Genomic DNA, 17863 nt, shown 5'->3' with positions numbered 1-17863 from the left:
TGAATGATGTAGAAAAAGAATTTCGAAAAGAATATAGAAAACATTAAGAAGCATCATGTACTGATTGAAAGAAGTTATTTTAAGGAATCATACTTGTTATATTTAATGAACCATTTAGGTTATATGAATCTACTAGCTCTGCTTTCTTGCCATGAGACATTTCCAAAATATAATTCAAAGAAATTATCCTGCTGTGTCAAAGACTTATAATCATAATTTATTTTGAATAGCATTTGTTATTATTGCATGGTAATATAATTACCTGCAAGGAAAAATAGCATGCCTGGCCAGTAGAGCATATATTGCAACGGCGACTATGTTTCTGTATCCAAGAGATACTGAAACTAATTAAGATCAGTTGATCAACAGTTAACAACGTAAGTATCATAACCAATTTTCTATAGAGGAAGAAAATCAAGTAGGAGAGGCAGCTTGGGAAAAGCATTATTTAGGTTAAGTATTTTTTCTGATAGTTTGAATAATGGACATTTTTGGTATGGAAAAGCAAGAGTTTTCTGGACAGTTTCTTGACTCAATTGAATAAATCAAACTAAAAATAAAGACAACACAATAATACATTTGCGATTGATCTATAGTGTTCCCATGTTGCCTTAAGACTTTAACAGATTGTTTGCTTACTGAATGAGTCATACCAAATCAAGCAAAATATGCAACTTGCAAGCAATCTTTAACATTCCCATGTAAATCATGAACTGATCAGTACAAGTCAGATACAATCATGAAAAGAATACTGATCCCAAAGCACAATTGAATGTCACAGATGGTACATAATAGTGTAACGTAAGAGACAAGGAGACGTGTCACACAATATCCATAGTTGACGAACAGACCCTATGATGTGTAACATACAATACACAAACTTTCTAAAAAAAATATTGTTGAAAAAACACCACAGTTCTGGTCGACTAAAATATACAGAACAGACCCTATGATGTGTAACATACAATACACAGACTTTCTAAAAAAAATATTGTTGAAAAAACACCACAGTTCTGGTCGACTAAAATATACAAAAGATTCTTGTTTATAAGGGGAGAAGTCGAAGCTCAGAAAAACAACATTTATATTCTTCCTTCAAGTAAAAAAACTTATTTATTGATATATTCGAATTTTCGGTTTCACTTTTTTTTCCCACATCCCTTGCAAAGACTGACAAAACATATATGATTAGCCAAATGAAAATGATGGGCTTTAACAACACATATAATTGTCATTCAAATCCAAGCTCAAAATTCAAATCTAAAAAAAATTTTCACTTTCACATCACCAACAGTTCGTTATTGTTTTAGCTAATAAGAAAGAAAAAGTGCATGACCTACAAGAAAACATATATGACTAACAAAGCACGGCCACAGATAAAGATACAAATAGACAATATTCTTAAAACAAGTAGTTTTATGGACACAAAAAATGACACAAGAAACAGAATTACATTGCATACAAGTAGCCACGTCATCATACTAACAGATTCTAAAAGTGAGTGGCTGACATTCTACCTCTTGATCAAATTGAGGATTCTTGTACGACCAATGATAGTCGCATCCATAGCTGATTATCCGTAGTATAACTGAGAAAAAATGCAAAATCAAAAAAACATTTACTTTGAAGCAAGCTTTTAGTTATTCAGCAAATTAAGAGAAGTAGCATTTATATCATGACCACATTTAAAATCTTAAAATAGTACACTTTTTTGTATTGACTGGTTGCTACTAGGTGCTGGGTGACACTAGATTACATAAAAAAATTGTACCTTGTCCCAAATGGTTAGCCATGAAAATGTATTTTCTATCTAGCTAATTACAAATTGAAAAAAGAAATTCAAAGAATAAATAGCATTAATTGCATTTCACACCAGAACTAGAAACAAAAATGTCATTCTTGCCAAATAATAAACGAAATCACTAACACATATTAGTAATACTATGGTTAACAGAATGTAAACTCCAGCTCACAAATGTTTTTTGAATTTACCTAGATTAAAGCAGATATGCCACCTAAATATACCTCTGTAGTTGTCCAAAAAGGCTAATTGTTGCCTGCGTACATCGACCAGGTACAAGATATTACAAGTAACATGACAAGGTAGAAAAAAAGGCTCTGTGTTTACATAAGGAACTGTTTTAAATTAATAAGTAAATCAACAACTTACCCAAACAATGAAAAGGAGTAGCCATCAAAGACACGATTTAGGATGAGAATGGACAAGTTTAGTAGCCAAAGGATTCCCAAGTAATACTTGGATTTAGCAAAAAACTACAAAATGAAAGGAAAAGTTCTGCATAGATTTCAGATGTCTCAAATAAAACTTGCAACATTGTCAAAGTCCTTATCCAATAATATAGTTGGTTAATATCAGCACTTCATCAATCGTTATCAAAAAAAGATGTATGGACTACAGAGATAGCAAGATAAAATATTATCATGTTCCATGAGTATGAATCCAACCCAAATTGTCAGAAACTCAATTTTGATTAAGATTTATAGACCTACACTTAAATTCTCAAAATAGAAAACTCAAGATCAAATCAAAACTCAAATTCTCAAAATTGAGATTCCAAACTTGAAACTCAAACCCTCAAAGGGAAGTCGATTTTAAGTTTTTAATTTTTTTCAAATGATTTAAATGAGACTTGTATTTTGATAATTCTATCTATAAACATGTTATTATAGAATTTAAGATACACATATTACGTTCGTAACAATTCCTGTTAGCAATGCCACGCATTAAGTTACGAATACAATGGTATAATATTAATAGAACACGAATGTAATATACAAATATCAATGCATGTAACAGAATTAGACAATATAAATTTTTGAAAGTAATAAGAAATAATAACTCAAGAGTTAAGACTGTAGAATAAGAAATATGGAAAAAAAAAAACTGCATTAAAAATGGCTAATAAAAATTTCAACAATTTATATATAATATATACATACACAAACCTTAAATAGTTAGGACAACCATAATTAATGATGAATAAAATGGGTTTCTTGGTTAAAAGAAAAAAAACAAAGTAGTAAATCCATTTCAAATATAGTTATGAGAAGAATATTTTAATACAAGATATTCTCAATGATAACACTAATAACCAAGCTTTTAGCCCACTACATGGAATCAACTATATGGATCCTCCTACACCACGCCATTGGATTCAAGCCTCTATTATATCATCATTATATTTAAAACTTTATCATCACATATAAGACATATTGTTTTATCGTTGCGAACCAAATCATTCTTTCTCTCTCTCTTCCTCTATTAATGTGTATTTTTGTCGTGTTCTCGCATCGTCTAATTGGACATTTATTGGACATCTAACTCACATGTCCATAACATCTTAAATGGGTCTTAGCTATGGTGCATTTGTAGAGATTTTTCCTCCAAATGAGGCCGCAACAATGAGATACTGGGCTTCTGAGCCATTCGCCACGAATGCTTTACGATTTACCTTGGCAGTCGGTGGAAAACTTCTATGGGGCCAGGTCGGTCGCTCCAAGTTGGTAGCCGGTGGAAAACTTCCATAGGGCCAGGTCGATCGCCCCAAGTTCGGTGTTACCTGGTTCATCATTTTTTTTAATGAGTCTCAGCATTTTTCCTCAATAGATGTGACCCCAGCATTCTCTTTAGCATTCTCATTTCTTATCTTATCCATCCTTATATGTCCACACATTCACCTTAACATCCTCATCTCTACAACTTTCATTTTTTACTAATGTGCTCGCTTCATATACCAACATTCAATTTCAAATAACATGACACGTCTAACTTGTAAAATTTCCTTTTTAAGCTTTAGGGGTACATTACTATAATATAAGAGCTACTCAACGATATAAAAAATTGATATTATATGTAATATAAATTTCATTTACCAAAAAAAAATGCAAAAACTAAAATAAATTCATCTTTACTAGTCAATTATATAATATGAATGGCATAACATTGTAGCTTGCAGTTAACGATATAACACAATCAATTGAGTATGTTTTTAATTTGTTTAACATTTGTAAAAAGTTAGTAGATACGACATTAAATATATTTAGAGGTATCCTAATTTTATCATTTTCTGACTTTATTTTAAAATTTATAATTTACAACTGTGTAATTGTCTTATTCAGATCCTACCAATCTGATTGATACTGGATTCAAGGAACAGGAGATTCTACAAGATCGAGCCTGCACCAAAAGATTCTGTATCAATTGTAATCCTGAAAACCATCAGGATATCAAAATCATTGTCCCTACAGTCAAGGTAGCATAGTTTAACCATCTACAATAGTTAACTATGCCACTGATAGTTATTTGTTTCATATAAGTAAATAAAATGATTATTTAGGCTGAAATCTCCTCACATAGGAATCAAGACCGTATCAAACAATCCAGCAACTAAATAAAATTATTGTCCTCTCAGCTTGTACAAGCCATTCACCAGAACTGTAAAAAGGTTGCAATCAACAGAAAATCATAAGCAAACCTAGGAAAATGAACAAACCACATTCATCAACCAATCAACATAATCCTCAGGAATCTAATCAGTAAACACCATCTCCAGGACAATAATAAGGAAAAATCCAAAAACAGAAAGTGATAAGCAAACCTAGGAAAATAAACAAACCTTCGCCAAGCAAAAGTTTAGGGAGGCAATTGAAAGAATATAAACAACACTGCAATAATACCAAAAACAATCAGTTACTATGCATAAATTTGAAACATTTAGAGACTCAAGTGTTAGAATTGTACCATGCTCCATGTAAATAAGCTAAATAACTCAATGATGTCAATATCCATACAAAAGACATTCCTCTCCCTTTTAGGTCTGCCCAATACCTTAAGATATTTGCTATGATTGTAAAAAATGCCAAAACAACAGAAAGAATAGGCAAATTTCTGCGGAAATTTCTCCATTGTGCATCAGATAAATCCTGAAGATGAAAGGGCATAATAAATATTCAAGATATTATTCCATCCATACAAGTTGTGGCACATGAAGAGCAACAACTGACAAAGTATAGATAAATAACTACAAACAAAGAGGAAAAAATGAAAGATGAATACATGAATATCCTTTTTCAAGAATTAGAGAAGCCAAAGCTCCCAGCATCGATGATATTTAAACTGCCGTTTAAATAGTAAAATATGCTTAGCCATTTTTAGTTATCCTAAACTCAAATTTGGTGTGGTTATGTGGCTCACATAGTTAGTTGTCACCTAAACATTAGATATCTTGAATACTAAGGCATACTTATCAAGTTAGATTAGTAAATTAAATAATCCTTATGAATGTCCGACATAAATCCAAATTAACTCAGCTACATGAACTGATGAACATTGTCCTACCTTCAAGCTGTATGTAAGGTCATAATAACAGTGATAGAATCAGATGAAATTATTACTATTCTGGAAGTCAAGGATAGTTTCTTTCATTGATGATTAGCAAGGGAGACTATACCACAACAGCTCACTTATTACAAAGAAGTGCTACAACAACACCACTAAAACATTAGTTTCATTGTTTCAGTTCACATGATTGACTTTGTTCAACTAAAAGATCTTTTTCCAAGATTATTTTGCATAAGAGAGATAGGAGGATCCTATACACTCTGTGTGCCCTTCGTTTTTGACATAAACCTATCTAAAAATTAGTAGATAAAGAAACCTTAAATCAAAGGCATGTAAGCCATTACAATGGTGATAAGAAACTTTTTGAACAGGATAAAAAAAATTAATAACTGTTATTGATCCTTAAGTGCCGCTGTACAACTAAATAATCAATGTCAATGTGTCACTCCCTCAGGAAATGACATGTAGAACAAATTGGACCACTTCAATCTTTAGGGAAATTAATGAAAGTAGAAGATAGAGATAGAAACTGCTACAGACATTTGTTGTCATTTAGTTTGGTGATCTAATTTTAAAATTAATAGGTGCTTATTAGAAGATACTAAAAAGGAATATAAGTACGCACATTCAGATGATCATGTATCCATCCATGGTAGAGACCTGAGAGTTCGCCACGGTAATCTATTAAAGAACTAAGTGATCAGGACAAAAAAAGTAATTTACAACTAAATGAAGTAAAATCAATACAAAAAATACAATGAGAAAAGAAATTACAATTGGAGAAATGGACCGATCGGTGAATCACAAATACATAAAAAGCTACAGCATAGATAAGAAGAAATGTGAGCTCCAACTGCCGATATGATCTCCAGATCATCTCTAAAGGAACAGAAATAAGTAAACGGGAGGTGTCTCGGCAATCCGCAATGGGTGCAACACTCTTGCCACGGTCAACTGAGAAAGGAAATGGTGGTAGACAAATAAGCCATCACCATAATTGTTAACCCAAATTATGGCTTCTTCTCAGTGTATAAGATTATTAAGAAAAAAAATCCTAGTAATACAATGCCGGAATTGGTCGAATATAATTATTGAAAAATATAAAAAAATGAAACAAGGCATTTCAATTTTTTCCCTCTTGTTTTGCCCATAGAACATTATGTCAATACCATAGGGATCTCATGATAATCGCTTCAGATGGATTATTTGTTGATTTAATTAATTTAAATAGTAAATTGAAGTTTTTGAAAATTAGAGTACTTTAGGGGAAATTAGTTAAATATATGAGAAATGAGATAAATTTTTTTCATTAATAAAGGAAGACCGGATTCAGACCGCTAATTTTTGCCCACAACGAGCTGCAAAAAACTCACATATCAATAAACCATTAACATGAAATAAAGAGAAGAAATCACTTCCCTTGAACTTAACAGGGGCAGAAATCAATCGGACTGCGATCGAGCGCAACTGTCGATCGAAAAAAGAGGCAATAACTATATTCAAAATGGATTCACTTGTCGGAGGTTTCTCAACTAATTGGGATGCCAATGTAGAATACACTAGTCAGCCTCAAGAATGAAAAACACAAGTGAAAGAGAGGGATCAGTACATATACTTCCGGATGGTGGACCCAACTGATACCTTCTCATCTCTGTCTATCTCTAATGATCCCCATTTCGATCGCACCTGATTACAATCGATCACGTAGTGGTTGCTTTGAAAAACAAAGACGTTCACTCCTCTTCCGACGTTGGTGGATCCCTCCAAAAGTATCTCTACTCATCCCTCACTGTTTCACTCGCATTCTGTCACTCTTGAAGCCGACACCATATCTTCGAACCAACGGACATGGTGCATTTCATGTTAGCATCCCAATTAGGTGAGAAACCTTAGGATCTCTCCTCTAGCTCTAGCAAGCAGATTTCATCACTTGCCTCCTTTTTCAGCCGACAACTCAACTCAGTGAATTTCAGATTTAATTTTTGCCCTTGTTAAGTTCGAGGGAAATGATTTCTTCTCTTTATTTCATGTTGATAATTTATATTGATATGAGAATTTTGTGCAGCTGGTTGTGAACAAAAATTAGCAATCTGAAATCTATCCTTCAACTTCAATTAATTCATTATTAATTAAGAAAAAAGTATATCTTTTCTCATGTATCTTACTAATTTCCCCCAAAGTACTCTAAAGCTAAGGTATAATGTTCAAATTAAAGTCTAATGTTCAAGCTATGGTCTAAAGTTTAAGATCTAAGGTCTAAAATTAACTATTCAGAACTAGAAGAAGACATAAATGAAAATTATTTGATATTATAAACTCAAACTCAGCTATTTGCAATTGCAACAAGGCAGAAGCTCTAGTTATTTGGCGCTGCAATTACCTCTTAATTGGAAAATTTTCAGATGAGCCTAGAACTCTATATTATGATGCTGTGAGCAATAGTAGTTCAATTCATAGTAGTTAGGATATCAGAATGACAATTTTATTAGTTGTAATCATGTTTGCTTCCATGCTTAGGGTATCAGAATGACAAAGAGTGTGTCCTTATACTCCATAGTTGTCATAAACGGACCATATCGGAATGTCAATGCTCCTTTTTGAGATTATCAGATGTCTCAAAAAGAATGACAAACAAGATTTAAAAAATAGAGATTCAACAAATTGGCTTGAAATGAGTTAGACAATAAAATGAATGAAATAAATTGAAAATTGATCAATCAAGAGTGTAAATAGATTGAATTGGCTAAAATTGTCCACAATTGGATTATTTTGGAAGCATTAGCAGATGTAGTCTACTTCTTGTCAATCCTTGCTTGAATCCTTGTGAATTTGCTTAGGAGGCAAAGACTGAGTCCCTGTTGCTCACTTGAATCCCATCTTAAATCTTTTAGCCTTGTCACTTTAGAGATTTACCACGAAAAGAATATCAGTCGTTCAATTTTGCTATAATTCATTAACTGTCAATTGTCACTCCCATCTATTGCTCATCGATCAAAACTAATTACGGTCAAGAGAGAACAATATAACCTCTCTAGATCCACAATGGCTTATCATGTTTCTTTGTTTCGAATAAAGTTTGATTCAGTTGTAATTCATAATTCAATTGAACCCTAGAACTGAATATTAATCAATTATTTGATTTTATTAAAAAAAATATACTACTATTACAATATTATTCAGTAAATGTATACTAATACAAATAACTAATTTATGATATTATTAAAATGTGTGCTCTTGATTTAATATTATCGATTCTATCATTTATTATTTATCTATTATTAATAATTTGGTTCTTGATGATACTTTATGCATCCTTCTTAAATTTTTGAATACTTTTGTAATCTCATATAAAATAAATTTCTCTCTACTTTATTCCCATTGATTTTCAGCCAATTCATCCCACCAATGTGTTTAACTTACTGTCAACCTCAATTTGTTCATGGAACACAGGATCAGTCGCAATCTGAAAAGTCACCTTTGTCATAATGAATATTTATTGGTTGATTACTAGTAATACCTGATCCATCTCATCTCATAAATTGTTTGTCATTGCCCTATAGATACCTATGTTTCTAATGAAGATGATGTTTTCCTTCAAATCTTTTAATAGATTACAAGGTTAGTAACATTGTTTTCTACTATATTTAAGCTTTGTATAACTTAACTTACTGCAAAAGCCATACTACCTGGTAGTAAGAAATGCCTTTAAAATCGTATCTCCTAATAAAAAAATTATGACTATGGTACTTGAGATATTTCAGTTCTATTGAGAACCGATCATGTTTGGACAATGCTGATAGGAAGTTGATGGTTTAAAATCGTATCTCCTAATAAAAAAATTATGACTATGGTTCTTGAGATACTTCAGTTCTATTGAGAACCAATCATGTTTGGACAGTGCTGATAGGAAGTTGATGGAGAACTAGAACTAAGCAAGCTTCTTCTCCACCACCTTAAATTGAGATAAAGAAATAGATGAGATCAATGGAAAGATTGTATTGGAATGCTTCCACCTCAAGGCAAATGTCTATTATAGACTCCAAGAGGTCTTTGTGGAGTTCCAAGACAGCAGTAAACCCTAATGAAGAAAGATAGAGTTACAATTTCTCTTTAGGGCTCTAATACCACATCAAATGAAAAGAGAATACTCTACCTATGAAAGTCTCCTATACTTATGTAATATATACCATCAAATTTAAAGCATCATGATCAAACGCTTGAATATTTTACATAACTAATCTTAGGTCCTTTGATCTTAAACAAGAAAAGCATGTTCTTGATTAGAACATCTAAAAATATTAAAGAATTTATTTTTTGAAAAACCTAGTCATAAAGAACAGCTAAGAGGCATTGTGATGACAAGTAAACAAATGTTGGTAGGACAAACGGTGGTTAGATAAATGAAAACGAAATAAGTATACCAAGTTTTTTTGGCACCTAATTTTGTTATAAAATTGTCAAAATTTTAAGAGAGTTATTCAAATTTAAAACATCATAATCAGACCCTTGAATATTTTACATAATTAATCTTAGGTTCTTTGATCTTAAACAAGAAAAGCATGTTCTTGATTAGAACATCTAAAAATATTAATGAATTTATTTTTTGGAAAACCTAGTCATAAAGAACGGCTAAGAGGCATTGTGATGACAAGAAAACAAATGTTGGTAGGAAAAAGGTGGTTAGATAAATGAAAAAGAAATAAGTATACCAATTTTTTTGACACCTAATTTTGTTATAAAATTGTCAAAATTATGTTGAATTAGTGTGAGAGATTAGAAAAAAATATGAGAAGTGATGCTTACTCTATATCCAAAAGTACACTTACTAATCCTAACGTACCACAACCACAACCAAAGATTGTTATTCTTGGTCAAAAGATTCCCCACCAATTTTTAGAAACATGACTTGATTAAAATGTCTAGTTGTGTTAATTTTTTTTTAAAAAAAATATCAAGACAAAAACAGTAGAGTAGATAAAGTAACAATTGAAAATGGGTTCAACACTTTCAATTAATTAACTGGACTAAGCATCATGGGAGAATGATAGATTAAAATGTGCATGGAAATTAAACATAATCTCTTAATCATTACTTGGAGACCACTTGTTTGAAGAGCAACCCATTCCATCACTGCCAAGCAGATTTATTGTTCACCTAACGACTCTAGATAAGAATGCCCAGTTTTTTTCAAGAGGACTAAGTCAATATCATCTGCTCCTAGGTTGACCCACCAACACTACCTTTTCTTAGATGCTATAACAATTTCAAATGAATGACTTTTTTTTTCTCTTGGTCTAATTTGTTACTGTTGTTATCTATTTTTATCATGTATCATGACTTCATATTTTTTTTTTTATTCTCTCTATAGGCAACTAATACAGAGAGATCAACATTTATTGCTTCTTTGGTGCCCGTTCTCTTAGAATATGATCTTCAACCTTCTGTGGTTGATGCTCAGTTGATCATTAATTAGTACACTTAAGGTTGGTATATTTGTATTCCAAATAATATGCCAGTGCTATTAATGATCTATCATTTGTACGTCTAAGTTTGTATATAACGTAAACTTACATTGTGCCTAGCTCATGTTCTTAATTGGACATCCTTTTCTAGTTTCTCTTCATTTTTTTCTGGAAATTAAATAGGATTGAGCATCATGGAAATTAAACATGATCCACTACACTTCATATTTTTGTATCCTCATTAAATTAACCTTTTTGTTGTCAAGCACTATTAACATAAATATGCCACTAAGTTTCAAGGAACATGCAAGTTTCAATTATAAAGAATATAATTAAAGTTGAATCATAGGTAACAATTTTTACAAAAATTCATAAAAATTTGTTACCGAAATGCCTTCTCGTAGACTTCTATTGGTTGTGGTCCTTTAGATTTATCTTGGAATTGATGATCCACAGACTCTTTAAGTAAATTCTAATAAGAAAATAAATTGTTAATAGAATAAAAATATATCTTTAAAAGTCAATTTAAAAAATGAAACATATTATTATTATCTCAACTCGTATTGTCTCATCGTCAATAAGGACACCTTCTTCCTTTCTAAAGAGCCTTGCTAGCATTAGCTAAAGTAACAATTTCAAAACACGCAATCGTAAATTTTCTGCTTTAAACATCATGCAAAAAAATTCACCTACTTGATGGAAATAAATGCACAAAAACACCACAAAAAATAAAGCTTACAAAAGCTTTTGATGACAAGGAGCTCAGCTTGATTTATCCTTTATCAAAATTTGTGGCATTTAAATAAAATTTAAGGAAATAGCACCTTACCATTGTCATTTTGGAGTTTGCTTTAGGTCCAAAAATTTAAGATAATGAGTTAATTAGCCATCTTGTGCAAGTGATCAATGACATGCCAGTGTAAATAAACCATTCAGTGAGAATGATCACCAAAATAATAAGGCATTAGTAAGATGCACCTCTATTTTGAATTATGCTATTCTACTGCTAAATGCACTGTCGAGGAGACAAACAAGAGGTAACAAGATACTTTAGCAGAATATAATAAAATGAAGTAAAAGAAGCATGCCGATTTAATCAACACTTCAAGAGATAAATCTTGTAGCATAATGATGTAGAAGAATGTTGGACATCACAGCGGCCTCTTCATTATTATCTCATTGTTGAACCTATGAATTTTAGAAATAGGACCAAGAAGAGGCTAGAAGTCAATGCTGTAATAAGGATCAAAAGAGAATGCATATTAAAAAGGCACTACTCAGAATCAAGGTAAATAAATCAAAAATCAAGTAAACCGCACATCTGAAAATGCAAGCGCTTTCAGCCGCAGCACAACCATGTGTTAGCACTCCACTCCATCATTGTCAGACCCCAAATCATGAAATTCTGAAAGGATGCAAAAAGTAAAATATGTAATAGCAGTGAGATTAGATATCACATCTCAGACAAGCCAGAAATTGCTATTAAATTTCAAACTAACCAATTTCTTATATCCATAAATCCCAATGGACACTCCATATCAGAATGATAATTATTACATGTCAATTGAAGCTTAGAAAATAAGTGTCATTTTCTTGCATGACAAAAGATTGAATTCTACTTGAGTTAAGCCGACATTACCTTAGATTCTAAGTTCTGAAACTGAAATATGGAAATCGGAATCCAGAAATCAATCTCAATTATGAAATTCTTGATTTGGATTTGAAGAAAGAAGGAAAAAATAGAAAATAGAAATAAAGAAATCTGGATGAAGAATTATGTTGAAATGGATTTTTATAGGTACAAGTTTGGGTTCCAAGTCATTGATCTCAATGATACACACAATATGAGTTTACTGATTTTTCTATAAACTCATTAGATCAAGTGGTTGTTGAAAAAAAAATAATAAAAGTCTGAAAAACTATAATTCATCATAAATGAATCTAATTTCTAAATTTAGGCTCTAAAGTTCTGAAGTTTGAAATGCAAAGAATGAACACCATTTTGAAGGCTACTTAGCTGATGTCGGTAATATTACTATAATTCTGAAATACAGAATCAGTGAACAAAATTTCTCAAGATGATATTGTTGGTTTTCTCAAGCACCCCAAAAAAATATCCCTAAAATTTCTCAAGATGACATTGCAGATTAAACAAGAGCCTTTACTTGCAAAGAGAGGTAAAAGGATCAAACCAAGGTGGATCTCTAAATCGAAAAATGATGGTGTATATTAAAATCCACAGATCGCTTCCCTGACTTCCTTAACCTCTTCTGTAGAAGACTCCCAAATTCAATAAGTAACCTAAACAAAAAAAAAAGTTGGAAAGGAGGGAGATGGGACGTACCTGGAAGGAGGCGGATGCAGGGCGGGGGTGGAGGATCGTCAGCGACGGGAAGGAGGTGGTGCGGAGGATGGCAGAGGATCGTCAGTGACGGGAAGGCGGTGGAGGCAGGGTGGGGGCGGAGGATGGCAGAGGATCGTCAATGGCGGGAAGGAGGTGGAGGCAGGGTGGGGGCGGAGGATCGTTAGCGACGAGAAGGAGGCGGAGGCTGCGTACTTGGAAGAAGGCAACACAAGACGTGCAAGGAAATGGGGCGTCGAGGAAATGGAGAGTAAGGAAATGGGGCAGGAAGTAAGGAAATGGGGCAGGAGTGGGATATGAAATTTTCAGCTGGGAGGGTGAGAGTGGGAAATAATAACATTATTATTATCATTTTTATTATATTATATTAGAGAAATGATATTCATCTAGAATTTTCATCTAGAAAAGTCATCTAGATAGACACATAAATGATGGGCCCACAAAAAGTGAAATGGTGGGTCCCATCTTTTATGTGTCTATCTAGATAAATTTTCTAGATGAAAATTCTAGATGAGTATCATAGCTCATTATATTAATATTAATGTTATTATTTAATCAATTTAAATTAAATAATAATAATAATAAACAAAAAATATAAATAATATATTTTTACCGAATTATATCTAAAATTTTTATTAGTTTCAAATAGATATATTTTTAATGAAATGATACTTAATTTTTATTTTTAAATGTCCTAACATTAGGAATAAATTGGAATAAAAATGAAATATATCATTGACTTAATGGACACCAAAAATGTAAGTATTAAAATACAATAAAAATATATTTGATTTAAGTTGTAAATATTAAAATTAATTAAGGATACTATTTTTTTTTCCTTTTTAAATAAAAAAGTAATAATAAAAATAATAATTTCTAATAACAAATAAATTGATAAAAAAAAAAAGAATTATCATGAAAAATAAAAAATAAAAAATATTATTTTTAATAAAATTAAAGAACAATAATAATCACAATAACAATTGCAATAAAAAATGAAGATAGGGATAACATTTAAACTGAAAATAAGGGAATTCTAGTTTAAGTGTGATAAATGATTTAGCTTAGAAAAATATATCATTTAACACTAAAATGAAGGGGGATTGAATTCAGAATGTTACTATTTAGAATCAACATAGATTTGACACAATTTTTTCTTTTATTTTTTCCTTCTGTTATGTTTTTGTATCGTAGGCCTGCATTTGCACTTCCAACATCATATAGTACCAGTGATTATCAAGTAAACCCTTAATTGGATAATCTCATAATCTAATTTAATCTAATTTGATTTCTTCTGCTTTAAATGTTTCGTACTTCTTGATAGCAAAGGAATTCCAGAGTTTATCATTTTATTTCTTGTCAGCTGATGCCCTAGATTTCTAGATTCAGGAATTCCAGTTTAGAAATAAAAAAGGTCAAGAAATCAGAGCTAGGATTTTATTACGAACATGGTGCAAGGATAGTCCCCTGGACATTCAAATAGGTAAAAGGCTCACCAAGAACCTCCTAAATCACAAAGGTAGACAAGATCAACAAATTTGGCACACTGACCTTTAGTTTCAGAAATAGGTATTGATCCTGTCTGAAAGTCGAGTCGACGGATGTTGGGGATGTAATGCTCCTGATGACAATACAAAGACTCCGAGCGAAGCGGACCTACAATCACAACCACGTCAGTACCGAGCCAGGAAAGGATTCCCGGCGTTGGCCCTCCGACGCTCAAGTCAATCATCGACGATGTGGAAGCAGTAGAGCGAAGAAGTAGAAGAACAGTAGCAACAGTAATATGTGTGTACCTCCGTCGAAGTTTGGACCTCTTTATATAGGGCTCCCACAGCGCGTGTTAGATTGTGAAAGTCGATAGAGGAGGGGGGTGAATATCGATCGAAAAAAGTTACGTAGAGTAAGCAGCGGAAAAGAAGAATCACAATGCTAACAAGAACTGTTTTACTTGGTTCGGAGTCTTTGTCAACTCCTACTCCAAGGCACGCACTCGTCGAGTGCTTTCGTTCGGCAATCCACTAGCAGTTTGAAAAGATGATTACAAAATTTGAAGTACAGAAATGCTAAAATAAATGGAATACCGACAACAAGTAAGGAAAAAAGAAATCAGCGCATTGTCGGAGAAGCTTCGTCGCAGGAGCATAGCGCAGGATCGTAAGGTCAGAAGACATAGTCATGAGATGCCCTTTGCTCCAGGGCGCATCCTCCTTATATAGGAGGCTCCGAGCGCCCGGATCCCTTCCAGGGGCCTGGAGTGTGACGTAGCCCAGCCAACCATAGAGCTCCACGTGGCGACACGCGATGAGGATAGAATTTGCATTTCGAGAGCCCGGATCCCTTCCGGGCGCTCGGACCCCATTTTCCAGCAGCTTCAACTCCCTGCAAGAAAATGTTAGTTCGAAGCACAAATGCAAATTATACATCCTGCAAAATAAAGTGTTAGCACAGTTTATAATCAAAAGGAGTATTAATTAGATTCCATCTTACTGAGATCGGAATCTAGTCAGGATCTTAACTTCGAGTTCCGAAATGGTTCTAAGTTGGATCGACGCTTAAGTTCCCTTTCCGGGAACGCCTCCTCACAGTCACTCCCCTCAAGTGACTTACTTTAACTTACCTGCCAGACGTCCGGTCAACCCGTCGACTCATCTGGACTTCGTGCCAACTATCAGGTCAGCCCGTCGATCTAGCTGAACTTCATGCCAGACATCCGATCAGCCCGTCGACCAGTCTGGGCTTCTCTTGCAACACTGAGTTAGCACAATGAAACAGTACAATTTAAACTTAGGATTACCTCTCTAGGGTTACTGAACTTCACTCACTAGGACTTCCATTGCCTGACTTCACTCACCAGGACTTCCTCCACCTAGCTTCACTCACTATGGCCTGACTTCACTCACCAGGACTTCCTCCACCTAACTTCACTCACTAGGGTCCGGCTTCACTCACCAAGACTTACACCACCTAGCTTCACTCGCTAGGGCCCGGCTTCACTCACCGGGACTTCCACCACCTACCCTTTGGTTAGAACTTACCTTTGCTAGTCATCTAGCCCTGACTAGACTTCTCTCTCCCAAACATCAAGTCTTGTTTGGGTCAACCCTTAGTCATATTGTCAAACATCGAAACCCTAGAAGTCTATTGCACCAACAGTGCACACACACACTTCCCAAGGCGTACACGCTTCTCACGGCTTTCCATGAAAGGACCTATCAATAAAGTGTTTCTGACACAATACCTTAACGAGTTGAGCACATCTCTGATGTGACAATGGAAGCTTCCATCGTACAATCCTCTGCCTGATCATGCTGCTAACCATGTCGTTTGTTGGTGGCTCTGGTTCTCAAAAGGATATCACTGGATCCTCCTTTTATCTGTTACTGGGCCGAGCGGGAGAGTCGCTCGGTCAACCTTCCACTGTCCGCGCTGCCATGATGAGCAGGAAGTCTGGTTACTTAGTTCGGAGCCTGTGTCGACTCCTACTCCAAAGCCCGTACTCGTTGAGTACTTTCGTTGGGCAATCCACTAGCAATTCGAATATAGATTACAAATTCAGTACAAGATTTCTAATAAAGAAAATTATCGATAATAAAAAGAATTAGAACAGAAAAGGAAAGCTTGTCGGAGATCACAGCGTCGCAAAAGCACGAGGAAGCAGATTGTCAATTCTGAGTTGTTTTTAAGAGCTCCGCCTTTGACCCTCCTTATATAGGAGGCTCGGGGCGCCCCGGATCCCTTCCGAGCATCCTGGTGTGACGTAGCAGGCCCAACCTGCGAGCTCCGCGTGTCGACGCAGCAATCAGGATAAAATTTGCCTTCGGGCGCCCGGACCACCATTCTCCAGAAACTCCTCCTGCAAGACAAGGTTAGTCCGAGGCAAATATATAATGTATATCCTGCAAAACAAAGTATTAGCACAGTTTATAATTTTAACATAAAGACTATGAATTAGATTCTGTCTCTCCGAGACCAGAATCTAGTCAAGATCTCGACTTAGAGTTCCGAAATAGTTCTAAGTCGGATCGGCGCCTAAGTTCCCTTCCCGGGAATGCGTCCTCACAATCACTCCCCTCAAGTGACTTACCTGCCAGACATCCGGTCAGCCTTTCGACCCGTCTGGACTTCATGCCAGCTATCCGGTCATCCGGTCAGCCCGTCAACCTAGCTGGACTTCGTGCCAAGCGTCCGGTCAGCCCGTCGACCCGCTTGAACTTCGTGCCAGCTATCTGGTCGGCCTGTCGACCTAGCTGGGCTTCGTGCTAGACATCCGGTCAGCCCATCGACCTGCCTGGACTTCGCCTGCACACTCGGTCAGAGTGTTAGATCAACAACAAAACTAACTTAACTTAATTTATCATTCATCAAAACCTGAGTTAGACCGTTAGTGCTAACCGCACCGTTGTGCTCACTCTTTTCGAAAGATTTCGATATTCACCCCCCTCTATCGATTCCTCACGATCCAACAGGTCTGAGTATAATCTGCTCGGTCGTGACTTTGCTTCGCTGGTTCCGAGTCTGATGTAAGTCCTAGCGGGCTGGCCGTTCGGCGTGTGCCTCACCGATACTTGGCTCTTATGAGCGTCAGAAGCTCGGCGCATGACTGAGCTGTGATGATATCGGACCGGACATTCTTTATCCCGGTCAAGCAAGGGGGTTGCCCGACCGACCGGTGAT

General features: G+C 34.6%; 1 protein-coding gene across 7 annotated transcripts in view; it reads right to left on the bottom strand.

Annotated features, from left to right (window-relative positions):
* Nucleotides 1-13487, bottom strand: part of LOC122006264 (membrane-bound O-acyltransferase gup1-like) — a 31025-nt gene extending 17538 nt beyond the window's left edge. For 3 of the 7 annotated variants that reach the window (XR_006118665.1, XM_042561702.1, XM_042561703.1), the window contains exons 1-11: nt 13169-13487; nt 12144-12229; nt 11211-11296; nt 6137-6316; nt 5988-6043; nt 4763-4944; nt 4638-4686; nt 2171-2274; nt 1993-2057; nt 1518-1588; nt 263-322 (exon numbers count right to left, since the gene is read on the bottom strand). Coding sequence is in view for 6 of the 7 variants with exons in the window: in XM_042561702.1 (XP_042417636.1) it covers nt 263-322; nt 1518-1588; nt 1993-2057; nt 2171-2274; nt 4638-4686; nt 4763-4944; nt 5988-6043; nt 6137-6239 (690 nt within the window). In the remaining variant the exon portion in view is untranslated. Of the gene's footprint in view, nt 1-262; nt 323-1517; nt 1589-1992; nt 2058-2170; nt 2275-4637; nt 4687-4762; nt 4945-5987; nt 6044-6136; nt 6317-11210; nt 11297-11382; nt 11446-12143; nt 12230-13168 lie in introns of all 7 variants that reach the window. The other 4 variants (XM_042561699.1, XM_042561698.1, XM_042561701.1 and 1 more) reach the window with 4 other exon arrangements.
* Nucleotides 13488-17863: the final 4376 nt, after the last annotated feature.

The sequence above is a fragment of the Zingiber officinale genome, chromosome 7B, assembly GCF_018446385.1.
Source record: "Zingiber officinale cultivar Zhangliang chromosome 7B, Zo_v1.1, whole genome shotgun sequence".
In the NCBI taxonomy this organism is placed as follows: domain Eukaryota; kingdom Viridiplantae; phylum Streptophyta; class Magnoliopsida; order Zingiberales; family Zingiberaceae; genus Zingiber; species Zingiber officinale.
Note: the sequence above shows the minus strand (reverse complement) of the source record. Positions and strands in the feature narration are given on the sequence as shown.